The 20,914-nt window shown below is 37.4% G+C and overlaps 1 protein-coding gene across 1 annotated transcript in view; it reads right to left on the reverse strand.

Moving 5' to 3' along the window:
• Nucleotides 1-362: 362 nt before the first annotated feature.
• PKD2 (polycystin 2, transient receptor potential cation channel) overlaps nt 363-20,914 on the reverse strand; it is a 50,608-nt gene continuing 30,056 nt past the window's right edge. The window contains exons 7-15 of the mRNA XM_011281830.4: nt 17,577-17,744; nt 14,499-14,680; nt 13,250-13,370; nt 9,307-9,405; nt 6,949-7,070; nt 6,572-6,689; nt 5,448-5,611; nt 1,214-1,361; nt 363-844 (exon numbers count right to left, since the gene is read on the reverse strand). Of these exons, the coding sequence (XP_011280132.2) occupies nt 608-844; nt 1,214-1,361; nt 5,448-5,611; nt 6,572-6,689; nt 6,949-7,070; nt 9,307-9,405; nt 13,250-13,370; nt 14,499-14,680; nt 17,577-17,744 (1,359 nt within the window). The 3' untranslated portion in view covers nt 363-607. The remainder of the gene's footprint in view (nt 845-1,213; nt 1,362-5,447; nt 5,612-6,571; nt 6,690-6,948; nt 7,071-9,306; nt 9,406-13,249; nt 13,371-14,498; nt 14,681-17,576; nt 17,745-20,914) is intronic.

A 20,914-nucleotide genomic window follows, 5' to 3' on the forward strand; every position in this document is an offset into this window, starting at 1 on the left:
CACAGTATTCAACATGTATCTTCACCATTCATACACATTCTAGCATAATGACTACATACCCATTCCATGGTTCATAGTTCTTTTCCAGCTCATCTTTTGGAAATGTTTGCCCCAGGAAGGTAGTTGAAACAAAGGGTTCCTTTCTTTAAAGCAAGCTATGTTTTACGTCCATAAACCAAGCCCGAGTGGGAAAGAATGCCCCTACGTTCCCTTCACGCACTGGGCAAAAATGACAATACTGATTTTTGTGACTGGAAATAAAACTCAGAAGGCTTTTGACAATTCTCCCCTAGCTTTAAAGGCTACATTGTTGTCCACTGAGAAGACTCATCCATGGTAGCAAGTGGCCAGACCACTCCATGTACTTTACAAAGATTTTTTTTTTTCTGTACTCAATATTTACACCTAGGTTTCTTATATGAGAAAAAAAAAATCTTCTTTGATCCATGGGCAAAGTTTACCTAAAATAAATTAAAGTGCAGAAGAATTAACATTTGGTCACAAAGACCAGCATCATATGGTGGTCAGGGCATATAAATAGTGTACTTGCTCTGGCCATTCAGAACAGCCCTTTCTCCCCTATTAGGAACACACACTAACGCACATCTTAGACTTGGAGATTGGAACTCCCATTTGCACCTGCGCCTTCTATTCCGTCGGCAGACTGGGAGGAAGAAGGGCGGGAGCTTCTGGGGCGCGGCTGACCATTCAGTCCCACCGGCGTGCCTAAACCATGACTTATCTGGGAAGCTGCATCGTCAGACTCCCAGCGTTCCAACTCTTCCCGCACTAGTCGTTCCATCTGCTCCCTGTGGATTTCACTGTCACGACCCAGTCTTTCATCCTAACAAAGGAAAAAGAGATCGGGATGTTGGGGGTTGGGGATGCACACTTTTGTACTTAGAAACTGCCTTAGGAAATCAGGGGGCCAAATAATCTGTCAACATTAAATAACATTAAATAACACTGGCGATTTATAGCATATATAGTAATTCTCTGAGCTACTGGAGTGACTTTTTGACTTAATTCTACCATTCAGTGAAGGCAGAACCATCAGAACAGTATTAAGAAAGTAACACCTCCAGACTATCATCTGATCTGCACTGATCTGCAGTTATAGACATCTCAGAAACCCTCTCAGATGAAACACTAGAAAATATGACTACCCTGATATTTCCTAGAATCAGTGTTTCTGTGTCAGATGACCACTTACCTCCGCCACCCCATCCAGAAGCCTTCCCAGAACCTCCCTTCTCTTCAGTTTGGCCCGCTCCATGATCTCCAGCTTCACGATCACAGCATCAATCTTGGACACGATGCTGCCGATGGAATGCTCCATTCGATCCACTCGTCTCACCAGGCTGCAGGAAACCACAGGTGAGAGGGGAAAAGCCACCTCGTGTGGTGGGCTGCCTTTTCAGCCCAGCTGGCTTTTCATTTAAAAAAAATTTTTTTAAACAATTTTTTTTACATTTATTTATTTTTGAGAGACACAGTGAGACAGTGCATGAGTGGGGGAGGGGCAGAGAGAGGAGACACAGAATCTGAAGCAGAGTCCAGGCTCTGAGCTGCCAGCACAGAGTCCAACACGGGGCTGAAACCCACAAACCGTGAGATGGTGACCTGAGCTGAGTTGGACACTTAACCAACTGAGCCACCCAGGTGCTCCCCAGCTGGCTTTTCAAATGGAAGTGCTAAGATATTTTTCTTAAACAAGATGATAATCAGCAGTCTCAAACTTTAGCTATAAACTCATATATTGCTGATGGGAATGCTAACTGGCACAACTTCTCTGCAAGTCAACATTGTATTAGAAGTCTTATAAATGTATGTTCAGCTTTTATTCAGGTATTCCATTTCTTGAAAATTTTCCAAAGGAAGTAAGTATATGTGTGATTTTTTGGGCTACCAGCATATTCATTAGAGTTCTGCTTATTAATAGTGGTTCACTGAAAAATGGTTACATTAAATAATTAATAGAAAAATTTTCAAATATGTTATTTTCATCTATACAATGGAATTCTATGGAGATACCAGAAATTGTATGGTGATAGAATATTTAACGGAATAGTGGTATTCACAATATATTAAGTAAATAAAGCAGTTAGAAAACACTGTTCACTAGTGATCCCATCATTTTGAATAAAAAAATTTATGTAAATGCTTTAAAAACATAGAAATAGGAGACAACTTCTGGAATGGTGACAGGAGGGCTTTGTAAGCCCTCTCCCAGTGAAACAACTGCAACTGTTGAAAATTATCAAAAAAAATTTTTTTCAAAACTCTGGACATTTTCTTAAGGGTACACAGCAAATGAAGAAGCATTTATTTAAGAAAATCCACTGAATTTCAGAGAGTCTGCTCCCTCTCTTTCTCCCCCAGTTCAGTGTGACAGAAGTGCCACTCCAGTTGGGTTAGGCAATGAACACAGGGCTCCCACTCCCTTCTACTCCCAGTGGGGGGCTCTGGTTTCTCACAGGAAGGGGTGGGCTGCGCAGTTCTCATCCCTGTGCCTCCACCCCCGAATCCATATTGCAGAGGATCTAATCCAGACAAGAGTGGCAGCGAGCTATGAGGCTCTCTTCCTCCACTCATCTGCCAACTATGGGTGGAGTTTCCACACCCGGAGAAGCAAGCTGAGAAGACCAAAGGCTGCCATCCCAGCCCAGTGCTTGATTCATGAAACAGGGGTATCACTCTGGGAAGTAGACCACTGTTCCTGCTCTTCTCTCTGAAGCAGTAGCACAGGGGTTTTGCCCAGGGGATAGTCAGGCCACAGAACAGAGAGCTCCAAAGCTTCCCCCCAAGAGAACTGGCTTTATTTGGAACAAAGTGCTAAGCCTAAGAGCGTTTTTGAAAACAATGGAGATTATGGTGATAAACAGTTAAGATGAGGCTGGTCTGCTCTGGAAAATATTAACAAAGAGATACAGATTATTTTAAAGAACCAAATATAAATTCTGGAGTTGAAAAGTACAATAAATGAGATGAAAAAGTCACTTAAGGGTCTCCACAGTAGATCTGAGCTGGCAGTAGAAAGAATCAGCACACTTGAAGATAGATGGATAGAAACTATGTAATCTGAAGGGCCGAAGAGGCAAAAAGTGAAGAAAAATGTAGGATACCTGTAAGCACCCCAACAAACACAGGGTAGGAATCCCTGAAGGAAAGGAGAGAAAACAGCAAAAAACTATTTTAAGACATAATGGTTGAAAACTTCCTAAATGTGATGAAAATATTACACATTGTAGCAGCTTAATGAACTCCAAATAGGATAACTGCAAAGAGATCCACACTCAGATCAGTCAAAATACTGAAAGACAAAGACAAAAAATCGTGAAAGTATCAGAGAAAAGTGACTCATTATGTATAACACTGAGGTAAGATTGTTAAGGTTAGATTGCTGAGGTTAAGACTGCTAAGATCTTACTGCTAATCTTAGCAGTAAGATTAACAGCTATCTTCTCATCAGAAACAATGGAGACCAGAAAAAAAATGAAGGGGAAATAAAAATATTCCCAGATTAAAAAAAAAACTGAGGGAATTCATGCTAGCAGGCCTGCTTTAGAATAGATACTAAAGGAAGTTCTTTAGGCTGACATTAAGTGATCCAGATAGTAATCAGAAGCCACATGAAAAAACGAAGAGCACTGGGTACAGGTAATTATGTAACTATAAAAGGCAGTACAAATTCATATTTCTTTTCCTTTTTTTCCTCTTAACTGATTTAAAAAGCAATTGTGTAAGACAATATGTACACAATTGTATTGTTGGGCCCATAACATACAGAAATATAATAATATATTTGACAGTAGCAGGACAAAAGAGGGGTAAGAGCAAAGTTGTACTAGAATATGGAAATAACACCAGATGGTAACTTGAACCCACAGGAACGAATGAAGGGAACCAGAAATGGTAAGTAGGAAAAAGAATATAACAAACTCTATAAATATATACTTTCTCTTCTTTCTTGTCTCTTTTAAGAGACATAAAATTATATGAAGTGATCATTATGACAATGTTGTATTGGATTTGTAACATAGATTAATATGTATAATATGGCACAAAACAGGGGAGGAGTTATATAGGAATGATATTTCTATATCGCCTTGGATTAAGTTAATATAAATCTGAAGTAGATCCTGACAAATCAATTTGTATATATTACGTCCTAGAGAAACTACTAAAAAAATAACTAAAAAATGTAGTGAAAAAAATTATTAAAGGAATTAAACTGTTGCTCTAGAAAATATTACTTTATGTAAAAGAAAGCAACAAAGGAGAAAAAGTGGGACAAAAAAAGATATGACACCTACAGAAAATGAAAAATAAGGGACCCCTGAGTGGGCTCAGTCAGTTGGGCATCCAACTCTGGCTCAGGTCATGATCTCACAGTTCATGGGTTCAAGCCCTGCATCCAGCTGTCTGCTGTAAGCACAGAGCCCACTTTGGATCCTTGGTTCCCCTCTCTCTCTCTAACCCTCCTCTGCTCACGTGTGTGTACACATCCTGTCTCTCAAAAATAAACATTTAAAAAACAAGAAGAAGAAAAATGGTAGTTGTAAGTCCAACTATATTAATGATAACATTAAATGTAAATGAAGTAAATATTCTAATCAAAAGGCAAAGATTACCAGACTGGATGAAAAGACCAGGTCCAACTATATGCTGTCTACAGGTGACATACCTAAGATTCAAAGATACAAACAGACTGGAAATGAGAACAGAAAAAGGTGTATCATGCAAAAAGCGATGATAAGAAAATTGGAGTTGCTATAGTAATATCAGACAAAAAAGACTTTAAAACAAAAAAAAATTACTAGAGATAAAGTAGGACATTTTTTAATGAAAACGAGGTCAATCTATTAGAAAGATATACCAGTTATAAACATTTATACACCTAACAACAGAGTTCCAAAATACACAAAGCAAAACCTTACAGAAATGAAGGAACAATTTAATAATAATAGTTGGAGACTTTAATACCCCACTTTCAAAAAGTAGATGAAACTAGGCAGAACAACAGGAAATAGGAGATTTAAGTAACACTACAAACCAACTAGACCTAAAAAACGCCTATAGAACACTCCACTTAACAACAGTAGTACATACATTCTTCTCAGGTGCTCATGGAACATTCTTTGGGATATACCTTGTGCTACGCCATAAAAACAAAAAACACATGAAAAACAAAAAACATGTAAATGGAGATACAAACACCAAAATTACATTTTGGGTTAGCGGGAATAGGAGAGATCGTAATGTTTTCTTCTATTTATTTGCTAACTTAAACATATTACTTCTATTGAAAAAAAAATTAAAAGTTATAAAAAAAAAAGAACTGATGATTAGTAATGGGAAGAATTAAACTGAGAGAGGTGGGAGAAAATGCTTTATCTCATTTAAACTCTTGTCAACACAAATCCTGCCAATTCCTTTATACTTACACTTGAAACTCTTCATAAGAAACCCCACTGGAGATGCTTCCCCTCCTTCTGGAACTATGCCCACTGTCTTCATCATCATCCTCCTCAGAGTCATCCAGGCTTCTTGGGAAACTTCGGCTGCTCATGGGACGTGGTAAAGAGCTGTGATCCAGATCCAGATCCTCCTGAAGAACATTGGATCACTGGGTGAGGAGCGAGAACACCCAGTCCCCACAGAGCTTCACTGAGGGCTTGGGCAAATGGCAAATGGATATGTACCAATTACCTAGGATTTCTTTGTGGCTAACACCAGACTGTGATTCCCACACTTGTAAATGTCATGGATTGGCAAATTTTCAAAACAGGTCTTAATGACCAGCAAGGGGCTGCTAACTTGTTTGGACAAGAAAGAACATTAAAAATAGAACAAAGCAGAGAAAAAAAGGTAGAGGAAGAAATATATTATCACCTTTTCATAAAAGATAACACATTTAATAGCTACAAAGTTGGAAGGATATAATCTTACGGTAAAAATTTTGACTAAATGCAGCCTTGTGAAAGGTGATTTCACTATGCCTGGGGAAGTTTTTCACTTGCTGGCACCATTCGGTGGGGCCGAGTTTAGAAACTACTCCTCATAGAGAAGGAACTTTGGTTCCTTGCATTCTCTGTACCTCAATTACAATGGATATTTTTTGGTTCATTTAACCATTTATTTTTAATGTTGATGTTCAAGCTTTTAGTTATCCTTTTTTCCTCCACTCTCATGGACACAGTGAGGTGTGTGACTATTCAGGTTTCCCTTTTGAAGCTGATGGCCAGAAAACTTAGGGCCAGATTTATAGCCCAATCTTTAATCAACATACATGTATTTTTATGGAAGCATTTTTAGCTTCCTAGTCTAGTTTTATATTTCACTTTTGTTTTACTTCATTTTTTCATTTTGATTGTTTTACACTGATGCCAACTTATTGCATTTTTACATATTATTATGTTACATATCCTTTTTGGAACAAGCTGGGTATTACAACATAAATTGAGACAGAGAGAGGAGAAAGACAGACTCTCAGTAATCCATGACTTAGCATGGTGTCTGAAACACTGTGGGTACTGAATCAAATCATGTTCTCCTAAATAAGACCCACCCTCTCTTTTTCCAAGTCGTCTCTCATCTGTTGATGTTCATGTTCGGTCAGTTCTTGGTCTCCATCTTGGTCATATTTTGTGAATATTGCCTCAATCTCTGCATCAGTATGGCCCTTCCTGAAATTATTGAGAGGTTACAGATGAAATCACTTGTGTACATAGTACAGTGAAAACAAAGGGACACCAAAATGCAGGTATAAAGGAGAAATTGCTGAATCAGGGCCAGCCCTTCTCTTATTAATATGTGCCAGAAAGATACCTACTCTGAAAAAAGAGCATCTCTATGAGTAAGCGGTTGGGCCAAAAATATCCTTATCACCAAGAACTTATCTTTCCATTAAGAATTTCCCTGGGCCTCAGAAAGAGTGATTCTTACCCTTTGAGATCTTGTCGAAGTTCATCAAAGTTTAACTTGCCTCCGCCTTGCCTCAGACTCTCAGAAATGTCATCCACAGTATTTTTTTTCAGTTTTAGTTTGACCAAGGCTTTATGGTAGCCCTGTTGAAAAGATTTGGTTTAGTTTATTCTCTTTTTACATGCGCTTTACCATCCATTTACAGTAGTAACTAACTACCTGTGCAGACCTTGCTTTGCATGGTAGTTGCAGGATTATAAAAATGACCATGCAAGCCTGAACTATGTGAAGTGATGTTAATAATCAACAGGAAAAATTATGATTGCTCCGTGACCTTTAAAACCTTTTATGAGGGGCACCTGGCTGTCTCACTCAGAAGAGCTTGCAACTTTTGATTGTGGGGTCATGTGTTTAAGCCCTGTGTTGGGTGTGGGGATTAATTAAACAAACAAACTTAAAAAAACAACTTTTTATCAAAGCATTAAAATTGTCTTGGTGTTGGTTATAAACTTATTAGGAAAAATTTAAAAACAGTAAGGTGAATATTTATTTGGTACACTGAAATTTAAAACCTCAGAAACACTGAAAATTAAAATGTTTTATTTCTTTGTAAAAAATTTATCCAGAGTAGTCTGAACAGCGCTTGCTTTCTTCCTGTGTAACGTAGGATATGGAGTAAGCATCTTTTCTATGTCTTGGGGAGCTTTCATAATCTTTTCTTAATATGGGTCAGCTCCCAACATTTTATCCTTTGCATTTTCCATGTCATAACATATCTCCAAGAATTCCTTTAATGTGAAGTTGTTTGTCAGTGTCACTTCCTTGAAGACATTGTCAGCCTTTTCCTCATAACCACTGCCCTCATTCATGTTGATAAATGTGCTTCACTAAGCTCTTTGACTGTATATCTGTCTATCCATTGATATTCAAGACCTTGAAGGGTAGTAATGTCAACATTTCCACGCCCAGCTACGTAGCCTAGAAATCTGTTACACTGGTTTTGAATTTCACTTTCAGTGTTGTCATTCTTTGTTTCTTTGCTATGCTTTCATCTTTGCTGGCCCATTCTCCTTTTCCATCACGCATTCTTGCAAAATGTCACATGGGTTTTTCACAGGGAGATACAGAAGCAACACAACTACATGTTCTGTGCCTGAACTGAACAGCAGATGCTCAGGGACCAATCCTAGACTTTGTAAGAAGTGATGTTATGCTCACCGGTTATGATACACATCTGTTACTTATGTAATGATTTGTAGACTGAAGAGCCAGCAGTGAAGTTTATAGTCATGCTATTACAGTTAATATACTGTGATAACTAAGATATTCTGTGAGAATTGCAAGTTTGTACTTCTATACTATTATTCACAGTCAGTATACTGTGATAACTGATATATGAACTGCGTTGAGAGGCTGGTGTTATTTAACTGAACTAATTGAAATCTGTGCATACCAGAACCAGAGCGCAAAGTAAGGACTGCTTGTATATACGTTGGAGATTTGCTAACGTGTAATAAGCTGTCGTTGCAAAATTCAGGATAACACACATCTTAGGTCCCATGGAAGGGACTTTGTTTTAAGAACTGGAAGTTCTCTGTTCAAACAGGACAGACAACATAGTCCTATGACTTGAACCAACAGAAAAAGATCAGTCAAGGAGCCACTGGTATCTTAGCAAAACGATGTTAGGGAACAAGCTGTGTACTTCAGATGTAGTTATTTGTTGTTGCTTAAGTTTTATACTTTAGACCAAATAAAGAAGTCACATTGAAAAGAACAAAGTTACCCAGCTTTCCTGTCCTGCCCTTCCATTTAACAATTAACTTCCTGAGAGGGTGCGTGCTTAAGTGAAAGTCCTCAGACCCTTAGGCTGTGGCCTGATGCCATGGACAGTTTTCCTTTGACTATTTAAAAACTTCTCTGGAAGATCAAGGGTAAAGGGTGGACTACAAAATATTTGTTTCTAAACTTTTTTTTTCTCCTTTTAAATTGCATTTGAGATAGAAAAAAGCAGAGATGTCTTTATATTTTTCTCTTCCAATTTATTCTGAATTCTGGAACTGCAAGTGAGAGCCACCTGGAGGTGTTGTCAAAATAAGTGAAGGTGATGAAGCCAGCAGCTCAGCTCTCAAGAGTCGAAAGAGATTGTTGAGAATTTAATTCTAGGGCGTTTACGGGTTCCCAGAATTTAAGTCCAAGTTAACAGCATACCCATCTCTAGCTCTGAGACAGAGAACTTTTAAATTATTCCTGAAATGTAGCAATCTACTCTTCATTTTAACAATGACAATGGATCAGTGTTGCTGTGGAAATCTGGCTGAAACAATGCTCATTTATGTAGAGGATGAAAACAATTCTGAGACTTAGGGCTTGTCATACCTTTCTGATAAGATCTGAGAGTTCCATTTCAGCTTTCTGCTGGGCCAAATCAGATTTAACTTCGGAGTAAGTATCATTGATGATGGCCAAAAACATATTCTGTTTGTAAATCAAAGGAAAGTTGAGATTAAAGAAGAAACCTAAATATACTTTCTAAACATCAATCCAAAATTTGACATATGTATTTTTGTTCAGTTTTTTTTTTAAGTAATCTGATGTCTTCAGAAGTCATAAATTAATAGTTTTGCTGTTATATTCTTTGGGAAAATTATTTTTTTCCATTAAGTCATGCCAGAGGAAAACACAATATATTTTCTTACTTACAAACCATATATTGTGATACATTTTGCAAAAAAAGATAAGAATGAAATACAACAAAATATTGATGTATTTACTTATGGATGGTGGTATTACTCTATTTTATTATTTTTGCTTGTTTATGTTCTCTACATTTTTTTCATTTGACATAGATTATTAGAAATTTAGAACTCTACATAGTTCTTCAAATTACAACAATCAATACAGACAAGTGGGATCCTATGCTTATTCCAAATGTTGTTATATATTACTTGAGATTTACAGACCATGTTTTGAAGAGTTAAAAAAAGATCTCTCCAAATAGAAATACAGTAGGCTTCACAGAAGAGGGTCAAGAAAAGCTTAGTGAAAAAGACAAAGACTTTGGAGTCAAGCACATTAGGGTTTCAGTCTTAGCACTGCCAAGACTATATTGTTCAAATTTTCTAATCTTTAGGGGTGCCTGGGTGGCTCAGTCAGTTAAGTGTCCAACTTCAGCTCAGGTCATGATCTCATGGTTTGTGAGTTTGAGCCCTGCCTCGGGCTCTGTGCTGACAGCTCCAAGCCTGGAGCCTGCTTCGGATTCTGTGTCTCCCTCTTTGTCTGCCCCTCCCCTGTCTCTCTCTGTCTCTCAAAAATGAATAAAAACATTAAAAATTTTTTTCTAATCTTTATTTTAAAATTTATTTGTTCTTGCATTAATAAAGTGGGAGAAATAATAGTACAGATTTTTACAAGAATTAATGAGATAATCTATGTAAAAGTACTTAGGACAGGACCTAATGCATGGTAAGTACTACATATTTATAGCTATTATTATTCAGTGATGGTTAGTTCATTTTCCTAACTTCTCCTCTCCCCTGGATAATGGTTTGCATTTCCAACAGGTTTTTCTTGAAGCACCACACCCAACTGATCCAGTCCTTCTTTAACACGCTCTTCCTTCACTTTTCCGTTTTGACACATAACTATGGTTTGAACTCAGAGTTGTGTATTTGATTATGTCTGTTTTCCCCACAAATCTGTGGAATTTTCATGACAGCAGAGCTGGTCTCTTATTTTCCTTACCGCTGTACCCCCACTACATAGCAGCTTGCCTGGAAATGGTGGCTCAGCAAATATTTACTGAATAATGGATGAATGAACAAATGGGAGCTCTATTATTTTAATGAGCTACTAAATCATTGCAAGTTAAGGAGGAACACTACTTAAGATTCTGTAGCAGAAATGAGAATAAAATATAAAATGCATGTAAGTTCGTGGCTTAATGTTTAATTCCGAGTACAGACCGTTGCAGTTGGAGCAACATTCCCACCTTCTCCCTCCCAACCCAGGCAACTAATGTTCTCTTTTTAAAAGTTTCCAAATGGCTGTTAGCCAATGCCTGCAAATATCTTAGGTGTAGGGTTAAAGGGTGGGTCCTCTGAAGAGATTTTTAAAAAACTGAAAGTGGCTGAGAAAGACTACTGAAAGTGTGGGGAGAGGAAGCCCCCCTCCTCTCCACCCTGTCTCAGAAGGTTTGCTTAATTGTGCAATCAGAGGTCTTTTCCTGGTGATGACAGGATTTTGCTTCCTGGCTCATTTGGGCCACCTCTCACCACAGTAGCTTCTTTTACAGCCAGGGCAATAAATTAACACCCGGCAGTCATCACAGAAAAATGGCTAACCCTGCACTTGGCTTTGTCATTTCTTTAAAGAAAAATCTGTATCGACTGTAACTCCCCACCTCTCTCTGGGGGAGTGAGGGGTAGAGGAGTGGAGTTCAGGGAGAGCAATTCCTTTTTGTGTAACAGCACAAAAAATTACTTTAGTATAAAGACAGAAGCTGAACGCTTCTTTTCATGTTCTAGTGATTGATTTGACGAAATGACTGAAAAATTGCAGGGCACCGCCTACCAGAAGACAACATTCAAACAAGTCCACATTTGACCATTTCAAATTGCCACAGGTATGTTCCTCATTTGGCAGAAGGACACACAAAGAAAACTTAGGTGGCCAGCAGTTAACTAAAGGGTCCACTGCAGAGCTCTCAATTCCTGGTTTTTGTTTTCCTAGTAGAGATTCGGGGATTCAGATGCTCCAGAATCCAAAGTACTACCAATATTAGAGATGAAAAAGGCTTACTGTTCCATTTTTTTCTTTAACATATGATGGAAAAAAGAAACTAGAGAGGCTTAACTTTAAAACTAATAACACATTTGTGCTGTGTTAATGGACTTGCGTGATATTGCTGACTCTTTCAATCCTACCAAGGTAGATCTAATACTCAATCTGTAAATAACCACTAAATGCTTGGACCAACTTTGGGAATATTACGCTGAATTACTGAACTTTACACAAAGGATCTTATAAAATTTATTGAAAACGGAGACAATTTTGTTGTTTTCTTATGATGATGATTAATATAAGGAAAGACTTAAATATTAGTGTTTGGATAAAGAACACCCACCGCTGGGGTGCCTGGATGGCTCAGTCGGTTAAGCACCGTACTCTTGATCTCAGCTCAGGTCATGATCTCATGGTTACTGAGTTCAAAGCCCTGTGTTAGGCTCTGTGCTGATAGCCTGGAGCCTGTTTTGAATTCTGTCTCTCCCTCTCTCTGCCCCTCCCTCCTTTTCTCTCTGTCTCTCAAAATAAATAAATAAACTTAAAAAAAATTTTTTTTTTCAATGGTTATTTATTTTTGAGAGAAAGATGGAGTGCAAGCAGGGGAGGTGCAGAGAGAGAGGAAGGCACAGAATCCGAAGCAGGCTTCAGGTTCTGTGCTGTCAGCACAGAGCCTGATGCAGGGCTCGAACTCATGGATGGCGAGATCATGACCTGAGCCAAAGTCAGATGCTCAACCGACAGAGCCACCCAGGCACCCCAAATAAATAAACTTAAAAAAAAACACCCACTGCCTAGGTTAAGCTAACTGAAATGAATAATTACTCAGAAAAATGTGTAAATGTTAAGATGAAGAACAAAATGACTTTTAAAAAATATTAATTAACTTAGGGTCAAAATGTTAAAAATGTTCATTTGTACCAAATCAAGAGAATGAAAAGTTATTTTTGAAGGTGACTTTTAAAGCAATTTCCATCCATTGTTAGATCTAGTTTTAAATTTAAAATTTGAATACTCTCTGTGGGCAGTCTCTAGATGTGTTAAATATAAGTAATTCGAGACAAAGTATCTTAAGCTTGACAAGCAATAATTAACTCATATATTACTCTTGACATCCTGGATCTAGCTTGCTTTGTCAGTTCCTATTTCTTTTTTTTTAAAGAAAAGAGGAAAAAGAGGAATGAAAAGTCATGCTAGCAAGTGATCACGAAAGTGCTGACATCTGTGTTAAAAAAGGCTGTAAATATGTAAGTAGTCTACTATTTAGGCAAAGCATTATTTTAGGTGACTTTATCAATTTGCATGTGACCTAATTTTTTTTTACACTGAATAGACATATATGGATAAATGAAAGACAATGCACAAGATTATTTGGTGACAACTTAAAACTGAATCAATGAGAAGTAAAATAAAATATGTATTCTCATTTACAGTTTTTCCTGAGTCTTTTAAAAAATAAGGACTCTAGAGCATGAGAGAAAAAGGAAGATGGTGATTTATGAAGTTTAAATCACCTCACTGTAAACAAAAGTGTACATACCAAAAGAATGAAGAACATAAAGAACACAAATGTAGTGAAATAAATTGGTCCCAAAACTCGATTAGCTTCCTCAATCTCTGCGAAGTTGATATCACCCAAAATGATACGGAATTGAGTGAAGCTATAAAAACAAAACAAAACAAAACACTACAATACAAAAACAAAGACTGTTCAGCATTGATGTAACATTTCCTAAAGATGATTTCACACTTTTGGACCTCTTTATCAGTGTGCACAGCTGCCATATAATAGAAAATTGTCAGTCTCCTTGGAAAACTCTTGCTAACTATTCAAGCAATTGAAGCTTTCTGGAATAAAAATCATATGCTTTTGTGCTAAATACATTATTTCCATTTGGTTAAAAAGAAAATACAATAATTATTAGATGACTCATAAAGCAACCAGTTACAAGAATTTAATCCATAATCTGGCTAAAACATAGATGGTTAACTCTAAACTTCACCATGGTCACCCTGGGTCTGAATTTAAAACCTCTTTAAAAAAAAGACTTTGAAAGATAGCCAAAATTGTATGCATTCAAAGATCCAATATCTTCACACGCTCTCAAAGTGGTGTTGAGTGGCGGTGTGTTGCCAATGCTGGGGTCTTAATCAGTAAAATCATTTCCCTTTCCGACTTCCATTGATCAGCAACATTAATTTGGTATCCCCCAGCACAAAAAGCCCTTTTAACTTCTATTATCATAATCCTCTTCTCCTTTCCTGACTGACTTCTTTCCAAATGGCATGGAAATGTAATATTGGTTATTTTTTTTTTTTTAGTCTTAATATATATGAGAACTTTGGAAAAGGACAGAAAATTCCTACATCGGTTTGAGTTTCTCGTAGCATATTAGAAATACTATTTTTATTCTAGAAAATAACCTGAAGTTTAAAATACATGGCAACAATATTGAATAAGAATGAAAATCTAGGCAAATGGTCTCTTAAAAGCTACCATCGGCATTTGGTGCTAAGAAGACCTCTGTCTTTGTAATCATATTGGTTTACTGTAGCTGTTCTACTATCTCTTATGACTTTAGAGTTGCTACCTTAAGTTTATCAGTATTATACATTGTCATCTTTACATTGGTGGGTAAGTGCTTCTGGGAAAGATAATTAATTCATATTTTTAAATAACTATTTAAAACTACTTGGTGGTTAAATAGCAACCATAAAGATTTCTTTATCCTTGAGGAGGCAAGGACAGCTCTGATTAAATTTTTCTTTTATAATTCATATATACTTACATACACTCTTGGAAGGTACTGAAGTCATCAACCTGAGTGCCAAAGACAAGGTAGGCCAACTGAGCATATGCTAAGAAGATGATGAAGAACATAATTGCAAAGCCAAAGAGGTCTTTGGCACATCGAGACATGGTTGTGGAGAGCTGACTCATGGTCCTGTTAAAGTTGATGAATTTGAAGAGCTGTAAGAGAGGGAAGATATCAACAGATGAATGGTTAAACAAATATAGTATATACACATAATGGAATATTACCCAGCCTTACAAAGGGATAAAGTTTTGATCCATGCCACAACATGGATGAACCTTGAAAACATTATGCTAAAGTGAAATAAGCCAGACATAAAAAGACAAATATTGTATGACCCCAGTAACATGGGGTAGCTAGAATATGAAAATTCATAGAGACAGAAAGTAGAATAGAGGTTACCAGGGGCTGGGGTGAGGCGGGAATTGGGAGTTAGTTTTTACTAGACACAGTTTCAGCTGGAATGCTGAAAAAGTTCTGGAAATATATATGATGGTTGCACAACATTGTGAATGTAACTAATGCCACTGAATTGTACACTGAAAAATGGTTAAAGTGATGAATTTTATGTTAATGTGTATTTTACAACATTTTTTTAAAAAGTTCATTATTTATTTTGAGAAAGAGAGAACGAGCATGAGTGGGGGAATGGACAGAGAGAGAGGAAGAGAAAATCCCAAGCTTCCCAACATTTTTTTAAGAGAGAGAATAATGACTTGCTTTTGTCCCCAAACCCAGCAACTTCTATTTTCTCATTCAAAAAGTACTTGTTGAATGCCTACCATGTGCTGGGCACTATTTTTGGAGTTGCAAACAGCAGTGCACAGAACAAAGCTCATCCCCTGATGTTGCTTACATTTTACATGATGGTTACAATACAGTAAAAATAGGTTTAAATCATAATTAAGATGATTAGTGATATTTTTACCCCAAGAAAGATTGAAATAAAAGAGGAATGGGGAGGGGCACCTGGATGGCTCAGTCAGTTGAGCATCTGACTCTTGATTTCAGCTCAGATCATGATCTCAAGGTTCATGTGATTGAGCCCCACATTGGGCTCTGTGCTGACAGCACACAGCCTACTTGGGCTTCTCTCTCTTTCCCTCTCTCTCTGCCCCTCCCCTCTTTGCTGTCTCTAAATAAATAAATCAATATTTATAAGAAAATAAATTAAAAGAGGGAAAAGACCCCACAAGTGAAAACTAGTTAAAAAAAAATCCCTCCAGGAAATATTCATCGCATGTTATTAACTGTCATTTATTGTTTAGCAATGATGTGCCAGGTACGGTGGAAAGAGCAATGTACACTGCCTCAAGTCTTTGCCATGATTTAAATACTGGTATTCTACCCCCAGGTGTCAGCCAAGGCTCAGAGCCAGCCGTCCAGCCCAGCGCTATCTGACTGCCAAATCATATTGAGCATTTCTGTAAACGAGACACTAAGGATGGCTGTTCAGGATGTTCCTCACAGCCCAGGGGCATGACAACCTGTGGCATAAGTCTTGGGGGAAGAACGCTGGGAGGACACATCAGAAGTCAAGTTGCAATCCCTGCCTTAAAGAACTTAATGGTTCTTAAAGTTTTGGGAGAATGTTTACAAGCAAAACACTAAATAAAATGCTCAACCTGAGGGACACATTGAAAGGGAATCTCTAGAATTTTACTTAAAGAATTCTTACAAATTGTTTCTGGCCACAATAAAATTTCTTTGAGGGTTGTGGTAATCACATTTCTTTATGTAATTCCTATTAGATTTGGATTATTATTACTAGTTTATGATAAAGGTTTGGTGTATTAGTGGTGGTTTTTCCTGAACAAGCATGTAACTAAATAAATAGGAAGACAGGATGAGATCTATATCCTCTGATAAATCTCAGGCCTTTCAGGTGTGAATACCAATTCAGGAAAATAAATAACTGCTGGTGACTACCTTTTAGAACAGTGCTGTTCAATCAAATTTTCTGACATGATGGAAATGTTCTTTATTTCCATTGCCCTATATAGTAGCCATCAGCTATATACAGACATTGAGATCTTAAAATGTGGCCAGAGTGACTGATGAACTGAATGTTTAACTGTATGTAATTTTAATTAATTAAAATTTAAATTTCAATAGCCACTTGTGGCTAGTAGCTACTGTCTTGATAGCAGAATCATAGAATTTGACAAGTGACAGCTGGGGAGCTACCCCTATTATTACTAAAATTTTCTGCATCTCCAGAATTGAGGTTCATTTGTGTATGAAATGCCCTAACCTTTCACACACATGGAAATGCACACTGTTTTGGAAAAGGAGATGAGTCATAAAGGTACTACTCAGAAGTGTATGTATTTGTCCCAACCTCAATTCTAGGTAAAGCCATATGGCCATATGGCCTCCACCTGGGAAAGAGACAGTCCTTCCACAGATCATTTATAGTGCATCTCTCTGTCCCTCCCCATCCTCCCCAGCTTGTTCTTAGTTCCCTTTCCTTCACCTGGTCACCCGATATCAGGTAAAACTCAACCTGTCCCTGTGTTAGTGTAGCTGAGGGCCACAGACCCAAAGGACACTGAGAAGGTGTCTTATTGCATTTGTGAAACAAATCTGCAGGGACTGGTTTTGCAAAACTGCAGGTAGTAGGAAGCATCATACACAGTTAGATGAAAGATCACATGAATCCTGCTAGCTTACTTGTAAAACATGAAGCAGCTTTGGCTGGCATTTGAATTTAACCACAAAAGCACACACAAGTCCTCCAACATTCTGTGTGACTCATGTTAATAAAAAGAAGGGAAAGGGGCGCCTGGATGGCTCAGTCGGTTAAACGTCCGACTTTGGCTCAGGTCATGAGCTCACAGATCATGAGTTCGAGTCCCGTGTGGGGCTTTGTGCTGATAGCTCGGAGCCTGGAGCCTGCTTCAGGTTCTGTATCTCCCATTCTCTCTGCCTTACCCCCGCCCCCACTCTCCCTCCCCTTCTCACTCAAAAATAAATAAACATTAAAATTTATTTTAAATAAAAAAAGGGAAAAATATTATTGAAAATCAGAACATGAAGTTTGTAAATTACCTTAATCCAGACAAAAAATACTATGACAGCAGCTATATTGTTGAACTGTATTTGCCAGTATGCCAGATGTTCAAAGTTGGGAAAAGTATTTTGATCTTCTAGAAACTGTAGTAGCATCTCCACATTTGATGTTCTATATATGTTAATTCCTATAGCTACCACTGACAGCTGGAAAACAAAAGATTTATATATTATTACAGTTTTAGAAATATGCAACTTACCTTAAAATGACTATTTTTTCTTACCCATGTATTACTCCTAGGGCTCAGCAATCTACTTACCCAAATCACTCATACAAATGTTAAATGCTGAGCACAGCCATAATACAAGTAAAACAATAAGCTGCTTGCATTCCCTTTGCTAGGAACAGAAATCCAATAAATGCACGTGTCCATGTGCACAAACACATGAGAGATGTTGCTGTATTACAAAATCAAATTCAAATAGGATGCCTTGTTTTTTCTGCCACTCTCATTTAAATCACTTTCCACCCTTCTGCTTTCTCAGCCCCATCTTGCTTTTTTTTTTTTTTTTTTTTTTTCAGTTGCCAGCCATCCATTCCTTCTACTATTTAACAAATACGTAGTGGACATCTATGTATACAGCATTGTGCCAGGGGCTAAGAGGAACAAACAGAAGTAAAATGCACAAACTCTGTTCTTAAGAAACTTACACTCTGGTTCAAGACCAGGTACACACACAAAAATAAGCAACCCAAAAGCCTACTAAGGAGTTGGCATTGTACAACATAAGGTGAAGGGTGAAACAAGACATTCTAAAAGGGGTGGTCGAAGGAAAAAGAATATGCTTGGTCTTAAAGGATGGTGGGAATGATGGTCAGAGAGGGCTCCAGAAGGCTTGCAGTGGGAATATGTGTGAGCCAAGGGTTTCCCTCTTGTTTCTGTTCCTTACCCCACGACCATGCAACTTTCCACATTTGCTTCAGTTCCGGACCGACAACATTGGTCCCTACGTGCATCCATCATCACTGGATTAAGGTATATGTATGGAAAGTGCTAGAGGTTAACCATCACAACCTGGGCTTCCTAATGGGATCTGAATCCACAGCAGGTGTGCTGAACTAGGTGCTGAGACCTTTGCTGTCCATTCCTTCTCTCTTCTCATGAATGATGGTCAAAGACCACTTCATTAGCCCTTCTTGAAATGGCTTCTTGATCATGACTCCAGGTGATTAGCATAGCAGAAACCTGCCTGGATGCCAATCTTTACCATCTTTTGTTTTCTGTGAAGAACTTCCAGAGCAAATCTTGTATTTTTGTGCTGGTGGTAGGATTATTTTCTTTGAGCTCTCTGAATACACTGAAAATGTTTCTCTGTGTAGACTTAGTTGAGAGGGAAGGGTTGACTGACTGAATAACAATAACCCTTTACCCAGCTCTCACTAGGTATAGTTGCTTTGGTCATTTATACAATATCAATATCATATCAATATACTAAATTTCCTTGAGATGTTTTCTTCAAAATAGAGAATGAGAGAAAAGATGAGAAAAGAGATTTTGTAAGCATTTGAGTTATGTCCTGGGTTTTCTTTGGGATTGTCATCCTTATCTACGAAAGAACTTTCCTTCCTTAACATAAACTTCATAAGGGCAGGAGTTTGGGCTGTTTGGTTCTTTCCTATATCCCCAATGCCTAGAACAATGCCAGACACATAGCAGGTGCTCAGAAAATCCTTGTTGAATAAATTAATTAATAATTATCACCCTTGAAACCTACCAATCAACAAAATTATTTGAATTTAGACTTTTTAACAGTCTTCTTTTTTCAGTAATTCCACTAGTTTTGAAAGATCATTGTTTAGGTCAAACGGTTGACTAAATTAAGTCTACAGATTTCAAAGTCTTTGTTGGAAGAAACAAAAGGAAAATACAAAAAATGATTTCAGAGTGGTTCCAAGATGTTGTAATTATATTTATCACATAATTACTTTTCAAGTTTCGGGTGTGCTTTAGCATATTTGGGCCAGATAAAATAAAAACACCTTTGCTTTTTTCATGGGGTTGAAGGTCCAGTGGAGCACAGGACTTGTTTTGGGGATGAGCAGAAAGCATGCCCTTATTTCTGCAAGGTCAGAGAAGGTTTCAAAGGAGAAGTAGGATTCCAGTAGCCCTTCCTTGTTCTTTACAAAAGCACACTGTCTGAATTGTTGCCTTGGCAGTACTAAGAGTTAAAAAAAAAAAAAAAAAAGAACAATAGCACAGTGAAGCAAGTTTTCAAAGAAATACTTGCAAAATCTTGTGGCTGCTCAGCCAAAGAAACTATCCTTAATTTCCATGACATCATCAGTTATTTTCTCCAAAGCAGGTACAAGGCGATTCACTGAGGTGTGGGAATAAAATATTAAAACTTCTATCCAAGTGAAAAGAAAGTGCTAGAATTCTATTTGTATTTATTTTTAACCAAATCTTTCAAATTTTATGTTGTGTATGTTTGTACAAGTGTATACACACACACACACGCTACAAATATATGGAATACATTAGGGTGTGTTGTCAAAGTTCTCACGTATAGGTGTACATAATCAAAAAGGTTTATTGCCACTGACTAGTCTTTTGTTGATATTAAAGGTATTTGGTTAAAACCCAAACAAACCTGCCACTAACTAGCATACTATCACACTTTTACCATTATTCTCAATGACCTAAACTATAAATATACCCATATAAACTAAAAAAGCAGGGTTTGCAACCTTGGAGTCCCAAACAATAATTGTTTTCTAGAATAGTTTTCAATGTAGATGGACTGCACTCTTCCATCATGTAGTACAGAAATATTTTGAAAAATTCTTCCAGTCTCATGGCCTTTCCTCCCTCCTTAAATAGCGAAATGTCTTTGTTACTCTGTTATTATTAATGTATTGAGAATCTGGGGATCAAGAGCTTACCTACAGGAATTGTGTGATGTGACACAAGCCATTGTGCATCAAGGTTGAATGGCTTCCACACAGTATTCTGGAGGAATTCTTATTTTAAGTAAAAACTCTTTATGAAGAGCACATGCATGTAGCTTGAGAGGCAATAGAAGAGTGGCTAAGAGGGTTATTGTGAGGATCAAACATACTTCTGTATATGAAAAGCACCAGGAACTGTGTCTGACACACATAACTTCTAAAGTGTTAGTGATGATGATGATGATTATTGCTCGTGTTAATATTTGTGCAGTATATATCTATATAGTTCTTTTCAATGTCTTAAGCATTCTTTTATTCAAACATGAGGATTTTTTTCCATGTTTAAAACATATTAATAACATATTTCAGAAAATATTTTTCCCTATTTTGCCAACTAATTCTAGTGATGATCTGATAATGACTTGAT

The sequence above is a fragment of the Felis catus genome, chromosome B1 (genome assembly GCF_018350175.1).
Source record: "Felis catus isolate Fca126 chromosome B1, F.catus_Fca126_mat1.0, whole genome shotgun sequence".
Classification (NCBI taxonomy): domain Eukaryota; kingdom Metazoa; phylum Chordata; class Mammalia; order Carnivora; family Felidae; genus Felis; species Felis catus.